General features: G+C 33.0%; 1 protein-coding gene and 1 pseudogene across 1 annotated transcript in view; one reads left to right on the top strand and one right to left on the bottom strand.

Moving 5' to 3' along the window:
• Positions 1 to 225: 225 nt before the first annotated feature.
• LOC134232727 (uncharacterized) overlaps positions 226 to 16,720 on the bottom strand; it is a 42,496-nt gene continuing 26,001 nt past the window's right edge. Inside the window, exons 8-11 of the mRNA XM_062714717.1 lie at positions 11,925 to 12,061; positions 10,889 to 10,985; positions 8,202 to 8,366; positions 226 to 473 (exon numbers count right to left, since the gene is read on the bottom strand). Of these exons, the coding sequence (XP_062570701.1) occupies positions 226 to 473; positions 8,202 to 8,366; positions 10,889 to 10,985; positions 11,925 to 12,061 (647 nt within the window). The remainder of the gene's footprint in view (positions 474 to 8,201; positions 8,367 to 10,888; positions 10,986 to 11,924; positions 12,062 to 16,720) is intronic.
• On the top strand, positions 630 to 4,626 carry LOC134232749 (uncharacterized; annotated as a pseudogene).

Raw genomic sequence — 16,720 nt, 5'->3', positions numbered from 1 at the left:
ATGTTCTACTTTTATCGAAACTTCTTTAATTTGTTTCGTCGAGAAACATTTGTTTTTTAAAAAAGATGGTTTATCTCAGCATTCTGTACAATTTATAAAAACATTTCAGGATAGTATAGATGATACATAAACTCTAGTTTTTGTATACCATCTTCATCATAGTCTTTTGTAGAGCTTTAGTATACTTCCAGGGCAGCCTAAGGTTTTGGCTAACCACAGTATGTCTTAGTTTCTGTGTCTGATCATCATCTGAGTCTGTTTTAATGCTTTATATTTACGTTTCCAGTAATACCATACCGGGTATCTAGTACCAATCACAGCAGACTGGGCGTACTCTCCGTTCAGGTTTGAGTTGTGACATGCTCTGTACCACCAGGCACCGTAATGTTTAACAGCACAGTTCTTAGTGCTCAAGTCGTTATCTTGATCTTTTGTGCTGAATCCCATCCCATTAAGACGAGCAAAACTGTCACCTGAAAAAGATCTAGAGCATTGATTATATGCATGGAATCTGCTTATTCAATTATTCCATTATCACTGGTTTTTTAAATAGCCACAAGATATGAGTCCCCTTTTATGACCAAAAAGTAAGCAAAGAGGAATAATTCACAAAACTGTTTTAAAGTAGGGGTCTAGTCGTGTGACGTCATAACCGGATCGGACTCCCGGATAGGTTTTTAACACTATTATTTGTCGATAACATCCCGCAGTAATGGCGGCAAGAAATAAGAAGGGGAAATTCGTGAAATCCTCGCGTATAAAGCAAAATGAAGTCCTGAGGAGAGAGTGTGTAAAATATTGGGACCGCAGTGATGATAATACTTCTAAAGTAAATGTTGAAACACCTGTAATCACTCCAGTTACGAACGAAGACCATGTGTATCACTGTGTTGACCCCCTTGCTAGCGATGTCCGTGTTGCTTGAGAGGAAATTGTTGAGCCAACAGGTAAAAATGATTGGAGCGAAGGTAGACGTATAATCGAACTTGGTATCCTTGCAAATAATTTAAAGGAGTGCAAGAGATGTGGACAACCTTTGCATTTATCCAATTGTGTTGGAGAGACTAGATTCGGACTCGCTCAAATTCTCCAAGTGCAGTGTAGATACCAGGAGTGTAGGCTACTTAATGATGTCCCAACAGGCAAAAAACATCTAACAGAAAAGGGAGGAAAAGCATGGGATATTAATACGAAAGAAGCAGTAGGTAAGTGTATTATAGTTCTGAAATAAACTTGGAATTTGGATTAACTTGTATACATTGGTGTTTTTAATCAGGGGTGTGCAATAGATATTACAAAAATAAATTATTAGCCCGTTGGGCTAACAAAGTTACTAGCCCGATGTTGCCAGTCACGCCCATTAACTACTGAAAACAATACATGTATAAGTATAACATAAAGATTAAAAAAAACATTGTAGTTGAAATAAATAAAACAAATAAAGGTTTGCGCTTTGTAATTGTCAGGTACTTCACCCTATTTATATCGACTATAATTGTCAGTGAGATGACTGGCGATAGGAACACACAATGCATATAGGTTAAAACGAATTTAAGATTTTGATTTTACAGAAAAGTTAATTCGTAACTAAATTCAGTCGAGGTAAATACATGTTTACTTTCGTTTTAGATTTACTAGCGTGATGGGCTAACGCAGTTTAGATTTAAGATTGCCCGATCTCTAAAATTGGTAGCCCCGGGCGTCGGGAGATGATAATTGCACACCCCTGTTGTAATCTTTGATTATTGTTTTAAATAATTGTGTTTGTAATATTTTAGGAATGATCAATGGTGGCTTCGGAGAGTCTCATTTAAATGCCTTCTTAGCAGCACTAAACATTCCAGGAATTTCGAAGGGAGGTCTAAAGGAAAGGGAAAGGGAAGTTGGCAGTACACTGAGTAAAATGGCAGAAGAAAGTTGTCGTACCAGTCTATAAGAGGAAGTTGAAAAGTATGTTTATTGGTATTTGTCAAAATAATTTGAATTATTGAAAAGAAATAGAAATTTCATGCATGATAATTATTGGATTTTTCTTCAGGAGTGATGGTAATCTCACTGTCAGCTTCGATGGTGCCTGGCAAAAACGGGGTACTGGGCGTGCCTACAATAGCCTTACAGGTATTTTCTTATGTTTAAAAAAAGTCATCAATTATCCTAATTAGTAATTTGAATTGGATGCTTTGACTTTTCACTGATTACTAAAATAATACAAAGTATTTACTGCTATTGAACAATTTTCTTTTATGTTTGAAGGACATGCAAATTTGATTGGGGAAAAAACCAAGAAATGTGTTGGTTATGCTGTAAAATCTAAAAAAATGCAGAATATGTGACTTGGCAAAACGAAAGGATGTTCCTGTGAGGAAGCACAAATGCAGTCGAAACTGGTCAGGGTCAGCCAAATCTATGGAACCTGCTATGGCTTGCGAGATGCTGCAGAGCATACAAGATCAAGGTGAAAAGGTATGAATTGTATAGATATGTTCGATTTTATATATATATATATCTGTGTACATTCAATATTCAAAATCCATGAAGAGCTAAGAGGTGAAAGCGCTATGAATTAAAATGCCTTCCATGAAATCTTTATTACATATTTATATATATCTGAAGATTGTAAATGAAAGTGCTGATGCATTACTGTTTTTTATTTTGCTTATAATTATAAAATGTTGTTAGGTTACTACGTTAGTAATGGACAACGATTCTACAACAATAGCCAGATTGAGAGCTACTGTTGATCCAGATATAAAGAAAAATCACATGAAAAAAGGTTTAACTGGAAGTCTTGTGGAAATCAGCAATACCCATAAAGTATTGAAAAATGTTAAAGTTAGAACTCACATTGAGAGATGCTTTACATATTGTGTTCATCAGGCATCTGAAGATCCAGAAAAGTTAGCCAATGATCTGGGGAAAAATGTTCCTCATTTATATGGTAAGAATACTACTTGCAAAAAGAATGAACACATATTTAATGTTAGATAGACACTTGCAAGAAAAATAATTTTGTTTTCTAATTATTTTTAGAAATATTTAGAAATTGGTCTGAGTTCATGATAATGTATGAATGCTGTATTTGTATTAGTGTATTTAATCTTAATAGGGGACCATTCCATGTGTGGCACATGGTGCAAGAGTGAACAAACTGGTTACAAACCAAAAAACTTGCCATATGGGAAACCTCTAACAAGTGAGCCTCTGAGATCAGCTCTAGAAAAACTGTTTGAGAAGTATGCAGACCGGGCAACTGAGTTGGTGTCGATGGGATCCACTCAAGTGAATGAAAATTTTAACCACATGGTCTCTAGCAAAGCGCCTAAAAGAATGTAAGAATTTTTAATTTTCAAATTTATGAAATGATAAAAACCATGCACATAGATAAAACATATACCTTTTATTAATAAGACTATGTCACCTAAACTGTTCATAGGTTTTATGGAGGTTCAGACAGTCTGCATAGTAGAGTATCTGCAACTGTCTGTCAGAAAAATGAGGGGTATAATTATATAACTGAGGTATACAAATGAAAAAAAATGTTCTTTGATGTTTTTTTGATGTTCACACATGGCAGTTTAGGCAATGTCTATAAAGTAAAGTATTTAAAAGGAAACATCAAAAATACCCATACATAGCCTAAACTTGTTTGTGTAGTTTTTGTTCTTGTCTTGTTTACATTTTTTTTTATTTACTTGACCCAGTTTCATTTTTAATGCATTATTGATTTTCAAGGGTTTTGAAAGTTTTTAGAGAATTATATCTATAAAATGTGTGAATTTATTGTAACAGTAAAACTCGTTTAGTACGAACACGGATGTTGCAAATTCACGGATATAGCGAAGTCATCTTGGATCCCCATCTATATAAATTTAATGAACTTCTTATATGGATATAAAGAATTACATATATATATGAAGTAATTTTATAGGTCCCGGTGACTTTGTTATAAATGAGTTTTGCTGTAATACATTTTAATGCAGACACATTTGATTTTTTACTCCATAAAATATATAATCTCTTTACTTGAAAAAAAAAAATTATTACATGTTTTACGTATCGATAAGGATCTGTTGATTCTTCTTTTTCTTTTCCAGAAAAAGTTTCTAATTTCATATTTGTTATTTTTCTCAGGTGAATAAAAGGCTGACAATGTCTCCTGGAAGATACACCCTCAAGCATTCCAGGATCCTACAAAGCAGACTGAAGCTGAAGCGATTACAACAAGCAAAGCAGAGCACAAAGCGGAGGCGTTTAGAGCTAAAGTCAGAGCGGTCTGCAAAAGATGCATCACAATCTGTTCTTGAAGGTAAGTCAGATAAATACAATTTATCTGAAACTTAATTTATATGTGTGATGTTTCTTTTTACCTATCATTTTTTCCAAACATTTCTATTGCAGCGGATACATACAGCAGCAAAATTGGTTTGAGCGAAGAAGTTGATTTGGAAGACATTTCTCTGAATAAATTAGATCAACTACCAAGTACTAACAAATCTTACATGGTATTTGACCTAGAGACTACTGGTTTAGTTTGTAAACTATTTTTTTTCTTTGTAGAAATATCTAAGGAATATATTATATAAGGTTAAGAGAATTGTGTTGCACTTGACTTAGAAGTATACACTATGGGAGTTTTAATATTTATTTTTATTTATTTCAGCCAGGACATCAGACATAGTTCAGATTGCAGCTGTATGTGGAGAGAGAGAGAGTTCAACATGTACTTGACACCGCAGTCCACAATTAGTCTTGATGCATCTGCAGCAACTGGGCTTACTTTTGTTGGTGGTGTGCTGAAGCATAATGGCAAGAAGGTGGACCATAAAGAGCCCTTTGAAGGACTTCAGCAGTTTGTTGAATTTTTGAAGACTGTTGATTGTAAACCTATTTTGGTTGGGCACAATATACAATGTTTTGACCTACCAGTGTTAATGAATCAGCTAGTCAAATGTAAATTACTTGACAGTTTTGCTAGCACTGTCACTGGTTTTATAGATACCTTACAAGTGTCTAGGAAATCTTTCAGCAAAGATGATGTTAAAGATTTTAAACAAGTCACTCTTGTAAATACTTTCATTGGAAAAGATTATGAAGCTCATAATGCTATTGCTGATGTGAAGGCATTGAGGGAACTTTTTGAAATGAAGTTGTTGGCTCTGTGTTCAGCTAATGTTGTGTTCACTTTGAATTATTATACCACAAAGAAGTCTTTAGAGCCCCTTGTTAAGGCAAAGATTGTATCTTCCATGATTTCAAAGAAGTTGATTGCAAATTCTCTTAGTTTGTCTAAGTTGGTGCTAATCCACAAGAGGGATCCACATAATGGGTTACGAAATGTTTTTAGTGAACCATTATCAGGTTCAAAGCAGCCTAGAATATCCAAGTCATCTAATGTAATCAACAAACTGGTTGAATATTTGAATAGCTGTGAATGATTACTGTTTGTATCTATTTTAATTTAGACAATACAGTGTGTAAAGTAAAGGTCTAAACACTTGTATGGGAGATTTCAGTCAACACTCAACCTCACGTTCGACTGTATTTGTTTTTTATGCTGTTAATATTCTGTTGTATACTAATTTTTTGTGTATACTGTTGAACACATAATTGGATGTACTTTGACTCAATGTAGTGGAAAGAGTAATGCTTCAAAATTGATGACTGATTAGACTGTGGATTTTCATTTCATTTACTTGAAAAACATATACATGTACATGTATAATATGTGAAATATATCTGTAATTAATGGCACACAGAAAGTATTATAGGTTGTAAAATTATATTATATTCTAAAGAATGATGTTATTCTTTTGCAGTTATGCATCTATGAAATGAAATAAAAGTCATCATTAGCTCTGGATTTTTTATCTTCCCTCATTTGAAATTCCTTATCATAAATCTCAAATTTGACAAAAAACGTGTAAATAAATGGTGGTGCTGAGAAAAAATATATGCTGGCAATGTGCTGTTTTTTTAATTTAATTTTAACAAATAGTCATAGATGAACATAATTTGAGAATTTGACTGAAAAATCACAAGTCAATTTTTTTTTTACAATAATTTTAATAGTGTTGTACTTCCAAGTTTTTGGGCTGGTCGAGGGTTGTATTTTGTTCAATTTAGTCCCCAAAAACCAAGGAAAATATAATAAGAATAAAATTTCACTGTAATTTGTTTAATTGGATATATTTCTTTGATTTTAATAGGAAAAATCATTCATTAGCATCAAAATTAGTGTTTTTATGTACAAATTATGTGAAACCTTTATTGGAATCTCATATCGTCAATTGACAAATAGGGGTACCTACCCTTGAGAAACTCTCTCTCAGTAATAATATTGACAACCCCTTCTTTTTTCCAATTCATCATACTTTAGTATGAACAATCTAAACATTTGAGAACAATTTTTTGAAAAATCACAAGTAGGTCCAGTATTAGGGACCTACCTTAAATGTCCGACAGGAATATTCATTTTTAACAAATAATTATATAATAGGGTTGTACTTTGCATGCACTGTGCCTAAATAGTAGTCAGGGTTTGACACATGGTGCACCATTCGGAGGCGAGTGTCAAACCCTGACTACTATTTAGGCATTGTACAACATTGTTACATGTTTTAGTATGCTAATAAAAAAGACAATATTTTCACTGCTTTCAATGTTTTATTACCTATTGCATTCATTTTAAAAGTTCACTCCTTTTATGACATCAACTTGTGCTATAAATGCGTTATTATCTTTTTCTTTAATTTTTAATGTTCCATTCATTAGGTATAATGTACAGATAGTTTTAGAGAATATTAGTTTAGTGAAGGGGAAAATTTTCAAGAAACTATTTTAGAAAACATATAGTGTAAAATATTTGAAATTGTTTGTATATATTATAGTACAGTTCTATGGATAACGGCGTTTGTAGCGTAACCGGTAGTGCATGGAACTGACAAGTTCGGGTTCATAAGCTCGATTCCCTTTGAGGGCGCTATCGAATTTTCATAAGAAAAGAAACTTTGCACTGTTTCGGCATAGTATGCTTACGCTATATAAATCCTTTAAGGAGGCTGGGTAGTCAACAAATTAACCACAAATTAACCATCAGATTTTACTTATTTTTTTAGATACGGTATCTTAATCCGTCAACTATCATTTGGCAAAGAAAAAATTCATAAATTTTACTTTTAAATTTTTTGTATATTTTTATATGAAGCTCTTCTTCTAAAGGAGATCGAAATAGCCCCTTTAACCAATGTGGGATAACAGTTTGGTATTGATTATATAGACACAAACTGACTGTTTACATATAAATATAGCCACATAAGCATTGATTTTGCAAATTTTCAATTTAAAAAATAATAATACAAAACCGCATTCAATATTTTTTGGATAAGACCAGGACCCTTTTAAGATAAGATAGTTGTAAATGAATCACAATTATCAGCAGCGACGAGACAGAGGAGAGATATTTTGAATTAAAATCCAAACAAAATTCAAAAAACGGCCTAATAGATTTATTAAGATTATTTGGGGGTAAAAGAAATATTGAAATTTTAGAAGAGTTTGATTTTGAAATTGAACAAAACACGATTATGTTGATAGTTAGTGGGACGCACTCACAGTTTGAATTACATTTTGTTTTATTCGAATGTCTTAATCGTAACTTCTTGCGGGATTGCAAATATATTAAGGAGATCAGAAAGAGGTATGGGGAGGGGGGGGCTCCCAGTGTTTTAAGAATAGGGATTCGTTGTAAATTAACATATAAAAATTCAAACACTGTACGCCCTTTTCTCACAACACACTCTTTGAAACATTTTTTGTTTCAACGGGGGAAAAGGTGTGCAATGTTTTTTGCGTTAACAAGTAAGGGAAAGTTCTAGCCCCTCTGTGTTTTACACTTGAGTCTTATTGGATTTTTTTCTTGCACCTCAATTTATACCCGCATTTTTATATAAACCTCGCTACGAGGCTGTCTTGTGTTTATATTTTCCCCTCTTTTCTTGAAAATAAATCACATTAGCTGTGCTACTCACGGACTAGAGAATTATATCAGGTTGATCATTTTTTCCAGATTTGATGGCTACTTTCTGTAATGATCAAATGTAGTCTGTCCTAAATGCAAACCACGGCATTTAATACCATCCACGATATATCAGACACCAACCTAGAATTGTTTTCATCAAATAAATATTGATCACACAACTCACCCGCTGTTCCGCTGTACCCAGATACTGTCAGTGTATATTTATTGGCTTCATCTCCGATGTAAAATGTAGTGTACACGGCATAGGCCTGTTCTCCACCATGACTTTTGAGGTCCACACGGAGTTGTTGGGTTTTATCCTTTGTTAACGTGTGGATTGCATCATTCCCTTTGTATGAGATGTAAAAAAATATCTCCTGAATTATTTTTTTATATTTTGAAAATAATTCTGGAATTGAGCAATCTCGCTTACTTTGCAATTTGAAGAATAAAATTTACGTACATTGGATTACTTTACATCTATGTAGTGTTTAATCAATGCTGACTTATACTTGTCAAGGGAGGGGTACATTTGAAACACTTCACACACGGCTTATCTTTTTTGTATAAAGCATAACTAATACCGGTATGTTATGCAAAGAGGGAATTACTGAGTTTTCTCATACTTTTTACAAGTCTTTACTTATTGTATTACGGTGAGATAATTTAAAAATATGAATATATAAAAAACACAGATAGTATATTCAATTTTTACATCAGTTAGCATATAATTTCCATAAATAAAAACAATTCATCTGTTGCCTCTTTAAAAATACCAGACATCTTATGAAATACAAAAGCATATAATATAATGAAACTAATGAGAATATTTTAATGATGAGACTTTTTAAAAATAATTTAACTAACAATTAAACTTAACTTAAATTAACTAACAATCAAAAAACATTTATGGGGTATTTTTAAAGTTGTAAGAATTAAATAAAGAAATACTGTATATGTCAGCATTGGAAAATTGTACATAAAAGGTATGGTAAAATTGCAACAATTGATTTAAATACATCATTCTAATGTTGAAAGCTAAAATAATTGTTCCTCTTTAAGTATATTTGTTTTAAAGCATATACATTTATGTATAGTCATGCAGCATAGGCATACTGCAGTAATTTAGTAAGAACATGTTAAATTGGCTAGAGTTTTCAGCAAATACATTAATTTCCTAGGTATTTAGTAGTCACAATTAATTTCCTAAACGGCCAGTAAATACATGTATTTACTGAATGGTTTAGGAAATACATGAAATTCCTGATTTTACATATTAACTATAACATAAATAAGGAAACTTGACAAAAGAAAAGCTGAAGGTATCTTGTTTCTTCATAAAATTCATAAAAGAACAAGAGCCATTTTTGGCCTTATTTGGCCCTGAGAATTTGAAAAATCAAAACCTCTCAGTTTAGGTTGCAAATACAGCATTTATCACTTGGAGTGTTGGTGGCCATGTGTCTATTAATCGTGATTAATAATTGTTAATAAAATTATTAATAAATTAATAATTGTCCCTGTAGTTAATGCATTATAACGTCATAAAATGCGTAATTTTTCTCAGATCCCGTAAATTCCTTTGAAATGGCGGAAAGTTGAATAATTCTTTTTCATTATTTTATATAGAGCACAACCTCTGATCCAAAACATCCAAAAACATAATGAAAATCGGTTTCTGGAGATCAAAAATCATGTTTTATTTCTTGTATCATTGGCTGTGTTCATTAATTTTTTGCTGAAGGTAGTCAAATATACATGTATTCTGCAATTTTCAAGAACATTGCAATTTCTCAAAGCCTGGATTCTCAAAATGAAATTTTATCATAGGAAATGAAAGCACCAAGTGTCTACGTTATTTTGATATATGAAATGGGAAAGAGGGTGATAGTTAATTAATTTATATAAGTACAGAGTCATTCTATGCATAAAGTGAACCTAGCTTTGGTTGCAAATATGTCTTTATCATCTTGTGTCACTAAAAAATGGAACACCAAACAATAAAAATAGCAGAATAAAATACAGTCCATGACGCTGTTTTTTTTTTAATTAAGGTCAGACGACACGTTCCTCAAATTTATAATTTGTATCTCTGGGTATTATATCAAAAATATTCATATTTGTCATTCTCTTCTAATTTCTACATTGTATTCAAAATGTTTCTAAATATAACTACACCAAAAATTTCGATATATGCCATTCAAAAGATTACCCATAAAGGTTATATAAGAAATATGACCCTGTGGTATCTTGTCCAAATGCCTGGTAATGTACCCTAATTTTTTGTGAGGAAACTTGTTTTAGTACCTATATTTCAATGACAAATTCTTAGGAAAAGTTATATATTAATGAGGAACGTGTCGTCTGACCTTAATATCTCCTTTAACCATTCATACATTTTGTTGTAACATATATATTGATTAATTTTTATCTCTTATTTTTGAAATAATCAAATAAATTGTCGATTTTATTTCTTCATAGTACTCAGTAAAAGGAATGCCAGTATTGTATTGAAATCCCTGGAACAGACGACTTCATCGATAAAAATAAGCTGTTTTAGGCTGTGTTTAAACCATAGAAGACGAGATATATCATATATAAATATTGCATTCTTAAATGATATATTCATTACAGCCGTGCAAGTTTTCTGATAATCTTTTGATGACGGTCAAAATTTATCAGAGAATAATGACTGTGGCATTTCTTTAATATCGGCAATAATTGTAGTGGAATTACAGATACATATGCTAGTATATATGTGTTGAAGAAATTTAGAGAGTTTTTTTTATTTAATCATCCTTTCTTTACTGTATTTCATATAAGAAAGAAAAATTACAGTATCCATGAAACAGAAATGATACGAATCCATACCTATCCAGTAGTTTTTAGACACATTCCCAAATCCCTCTTTGTACTCTTTCCATGTTCTGTAAAAGTCGCCTTCGCCATCTTCTCGTTTCTGGATTACCTGTAACAACATATATTTATTCAACTTATAACTTAATTTTGTAGATGAAACATATGGAGATAACGAACAGTATTCAAGACCAAAAGTCCATAAAACAATACAAAATAGGAGCAGAGCACACTCGGACCTACAAAACATCAGAAGTGGGATAAGGTGCCATGGAAGAGTCAGCATCCCCTGCCGACCGGTCACACCCGCCGTGCGCTCCTTGTCATGATCAGGGGGGGGGGGGGGGTTTACCAGAAAAATCGTTAATTCGGTGTAGAAATAGTAGACTAACAATTAGTATGAAAAAAGTCGGTCAGCATTTGACACAATGATAAATTGTATTTGCTGACAACGTCATTGTATCGACCAAAGAACGTACGAAGTAATTACTTGAAAAAAGACTGCTGATGTTCTTGTTTCATCAACTTGTTTGTCAAAAATTTACCTCATTTAAAATTGTTCATACAGAGTTTATGTATCTCAGTTGATTCGATACGCAAGAGCATGAACAATTTCATACGCGGTTGTGACCGGTCGGCAGGGGATGCTCATTCCTCCATGGCACGTGGTCTCATCTCTGATGTTTTGGAGGTCCGTGTTTGCTCTGCTCCTATTTTGTATTGTTTAATTGCCTTTAATATTGAATACTATTCGATATCTTGATATCCTCCATTATATCTTCATTGCACACTCTTTCAACGCCTTCACTAATTTTTTAAAATTTCAATCCAGTAAATAATTAATTAACTTCATTAACGATTAACTTGTCATCTGCTGAGTAGATTCTCAGATGAAAGACGTCTTTTTTAAACAACCTGATGAGAAGATATAAATAGGGCTATCATTTGAATAAACTCACCGTCCACCCTTCTCCATCAGTCGTCATGTCACAGTAGACCTCTCTCCAGGTGTTGTCGATGTATAACATTGACAATAAAACACACTACTCACCGTCCATCCTCCTCCATCTGTCGTCATGTCACAGTAGACTTCTTTTCGGATGTCAGCATAAAGAACGTACACTCCATCTTGTTCTATTTTGCCTGGGTCTCTTTTTAAAATGTCTGAGCAGTCCTTGTATATCTTTTCTTTTTAACGTGTAAAAGAATTTAAAATTCTTAAATTAACGCTCTATATCAGGCCTAAAGGAAGGAATTTCAGTTAGTTGGATAACAGTTTTGGGCACTATCAACAACTGAATATTCCTTGACAGGCAAAGAAATAGTCATCAGACGCTATTTTTGAGGGGGCACAAGCAAATATTACATATGTTTTCTATAGAATTCTATAGCACGCACCTCCTGACTTGCAGACTAGCCCTAACCCTAAAAGTCAACCCTTCAATAAATGACAAAAGTTATTGAGAATCTAAACTCTCACATTCAATAACTTATCTGCAAGAGTCTGTTATCTATTTCATGTGGAACATTCAGCAGGTTACCAAAACTTAAGTCCATATGAAATTTTGTTAATAAATAAATTATCGCCAAGTTATATACCTTGAATATATAACATCAATTGCATAATCTACAAGGGAAAAATAACTCGCGGCGTTAATATTCGCTATACGCACAGTGTTAATAAATTTGTGAATTCAAGAAACAATGAATATATTTTCAATGGTTTCAATTTCCATTTTTATTTGGAAATTTGAGAACAGACTACTATAGGTTTAGGTATATACATGTGCTTGCTGTACATGGTCATTTCAGTAATTACGAGTACATGTAGTATTTCTCATTCAATTATTTTAATTATAACTCTTTACTTTAATTCATATCAGCAGATAATACCTGTAGGCTATATGTTAATAAGCTGCTCTAATAGCCAAGACTACATATTTCGTGAAGAAAACACGTAGACCACGGGTTTTTAATTACCCGTGCGTAAATCAAGATACCACGTGTATTTGTTAAATGAATTATCATGTATATCAATTTTATCGACAATTTTGTTCCTAAAAGATCATTCAAATAACTATCGCACTGTCTCAAAATTTGGAAGGATATTGTTTTGTCGACCTATATTAACACATTTATTACAATCCAGTTTTTTTTGACCGCGTTGTTTTGAAGATCTTGGAGGTGTACATACACTCCTCGTAATAGCTTATGGGAAAATAAATTGACATTTATAGTCAAGGACTTTTGATAACTGCACCTCTTTTAATTAATTGTAAATCAATGATAAAATCAAAATATTTTATATTTACCTACCCTACACCGGTCATGGTAGCCCAGTGGTAGAGCGTTCGCTTCGTGATTGGGAGGCCCGGGTTCGATTCTCGTTCGCGGTGCCGCGTCATACTTAAGACGTAAACATAGGTAGTGACTGTTCCTTCGCCAGGCACTCGGCACTAGAAGTGAAAGTCACGGGTCTTCGGATATGACCTTAAAGACGTAGGTCCCGTGCCACGGTGGGCGTTGGGACAATAAAGAACCCTCACTGCTCAATGGCCCTGAGTGCCGAGTATAGGTCTAAATTTGAAGCCCTTCACCGGCATACGGTGACGTTTCCAAATCGAGAGGGACGATAAACAATACATAATCAATCAATCAATTAACCTACCCTACTGTTAGTGAAATAAAGATATGACGCTGATTAATGTCGTTTACATATATCTATTTTATGAATTAGACGGATATAGAAAAGGGAGGTAACTTTTATTATATCCCAATTCCACGAATTCAAGAAACCGCGATCGTGTCAGATGAGAGAAAAACGTGAGAATTACAACCCGTGAAATTAATCCCGTATACAATATTGTCCATTTTTTTGGCAAAACATGGTGTTTTAAATATTCTATATACAGTGTATTATAAAATTTCATTATTTAGAGATAGAGGGATTTCCAGATATGATAAAATCTAATAAAACAGTTCAAATAAAATACAACCATAGTCATCATACAGAGCAAATAATTTACAAAATTATTATTATTACAAATTTAAAAAAGGTTGTTAATTCCTGTAACATCAACTTATCTGTCAGTAGCTCACCTTGTTTAAACAGTGATTATACTTAATGCGTAAGGTGGATCAATCACAATCGAGGGGGAAGAACTGGAAGAGGTGGAACAATTTACTTACTAAGGGTCCATCATTAGTAATACAGGTAGTTCAGACGAAGACATTCAAGCCAGAATAAGCAAAGCCCGACAAGCCTTCGCAATGCTCAAACCTGTCTGGAGTTCCAGTACACTAAGTGAAAAATCAGAATATTTAATACCAATGTTAATTCAGTGCTTTTCTAGGGGTGTGAAACCTGGAGACTAACAACAGGATTACAACAAAAATTCTAGGTATTTACCAACAAATGTCTACGACGCATTTCTAAAGTGACATGGCCAATTAGAATATCAAATGAACAGCTACTGGAGCCTACCAGCCACGATCCAACATCCCTCCAGATTAAGAAACGAGCATGGCAGTGGATTGGTCATACATGGAGAAAGCCCCAAAACAGCATCATTAGAGAGGCATTGGACTGGAATCCACAAGATCAGAGAAAACAAGGGCGACCATTACACAGTTGGAGGTGAACAAGGTTGAAAGAGATTGAAAACATTGAAAAGACCTGGAATAAGGCAAAAAGAACAGCCCAAAACAGAGTAAGGTAGAGAACGACTGTAGTAGCTATATGCTCCACAAGAAAAGAGGAGGACTAAGTAAATAAGTAAGTATACACAATGCATTTTATTAAGTATTGAATAAGTTAGGAGGCGTAAACATCATACTGTAAGCAGGAGTTAACGAGATATTGCTACATAAATAAGTAAAGTTGAGAAAGAAAAAATGACGTCGTACAATTTTGTTTCTAGAACTATAGAATTTAAACGTTTTATGAGTTAAAAGCCAATAATTATAAGCATCTAGAAAACAAAAGAAATGTTGAGTTAACAATCGATAAACTAAAGTTCAAGAAAATTAAAAGAATTTTTACTTATTTTGGGGGTCATCCAAAGCAAGAGTGGACTGGAAATCATTTATTACCTTTTAATACTTGTACACATTCACCGTTTATACAGATGGCGTCCTCTGTACAGGTAGGATTTACACAGTTGCCAACGCAGTGCTAAAAATAACAAAAAATCAATATTGTGGTTCATTTGAAATGTAATAAAATATATTTTTCATATGAAAGATTAACGTATATTTTTACCTTTGGGAAATGTTCTCGGTCGACGTGAATTGAGCGGCCCTGGGTCATTAAATCACTAATATTTTGTGTAGCAAATCTTGTGTTTAGCCGACATGTCTTTTCTTCTCGCATCCAATCCACTGAGCGACATAACGTAAACCTGTTACAAACCATCATACATTTTCCAATGTCAGTATTGGTCAAGATGTGAAAACCAGGGACTGAGGTATTCTCCACATTGCTAATGATCAAAGTTTTAGGGTCGAAGCACTGCGAGCATCCCGCATGTAGCAGGCCTAGAAACTGACCAATGTAATAGAGACTGATCACTTTTTGAAATGTTGCTGAAACTATTACAACAGTTTTTGTCAACGACACATCAAACATTGTTGGTCTTTGGCTTCTGGTTGAGAAGCTGTTTTGGAATTCTAACTTAATCAGACAAAACTTTATAGCTTTCCTTAAAGATGTCGATTATGATTGATTAGGTCTCAGATGACGTTTCTCTTGTTATTTCTTGATTTGAATGTATTAAAGCCCACCGCGATGATACTTAAGTTAATTGTCTACAGTAGAATTCAATGGAGGAGAAAAATACTAATAAATCATTTAGTTAAATTAGTCCAATTTCGTTTGTTCTTCAATAAAACGTTAAGAAGAAAGGATTTAAAGTCAAAACATGAATTTGTAAGACCAACAAAAACACCTTCATTTTCCAGAAACAAATACATGTACAAATTCACGAGAAATAAAAAAAAAACTGAAATGTGGTACATTTTGAATTAATCACTGTTAGAAATGTATCCCTGATTTAAATAAGATTAAGAAATAACGAAGGGTAATAATTGTTTGAAGAAATATATATACAAGAAACGTTAATTATTTGATCATGGATTTTATACAAGTATGTACCTTGTGATTAGTCAAAATTAAATATTTATATGAAATCAATTATTCTCACTGAACTTGAAGTAAAAAAAAACACCATTATTATACTTCAGATAGTAGTACATATCGATATGATCTTCCATTATCAACTGCATATTGTGCCTCACGAGTGATTTAGATACCCACGAACTTGTTCTATTTGAGATATATTTTGAAATAGAACAAGCTAATGAGAATTATTTATGTAAAACATTTTTTTTCATTGATTTTTTTAAATTAACATTTTTGATATTAATTGGTTGTTATAGCGATTAATTATTACATGAAATAAGAAAGATTGATTTACATGTTATATTTCATATGATTGTTAAGGCATATGTTATAGAGGAATAGATCAAGTGCATACATCAAATGTAGTTTTTTTTATATTTTAAAAAATTCTAAGTTTACAAATCTAATGAATAGAATTCCACACATACGTCTTATCCAATAGCCTAAACAGGTCACTGATAGCTTAAGAAGGCACTCCCAAATTCCTTTTTAAGCGGTTAGCTTCGCTAAGCGCTTTATGGCATGTGTCCGATTTTTATCAAAACCGGAAACTTCCATAAGGCGCTACCTATCGACAACAAAAGTTCCACAAAGCCTCTATCTAGTACCTATGATTTGTTTCTAACACATATAACATATGTTAAATAAAATCAAGACTACCAAAACAA

Source organism: Saccostrea cucullata, unplaced genomic scaffold (assembly GCF_032062105.1).
Source record: "Saccostrea cucullata isolate Sc308-1 unplaced genomic scaffold, CSIRO_AGI_Scuc_v1 ctg1649, whole genome shotgun sequence".
In the NCBI taxonomy this organism is placed as follows: domain Eukaryota; kingdom Metazoa; phylum Mollusca; class Bivalvia; order Ostreida; family Ostreidae; genus Saccostrea; species Saccostrea cuccullata.
The sequence above is the reverse complement of the archived record's forward strand: the minus strand, read 5'-3'. Positions and strand labels throughout refer to the sequence as shown.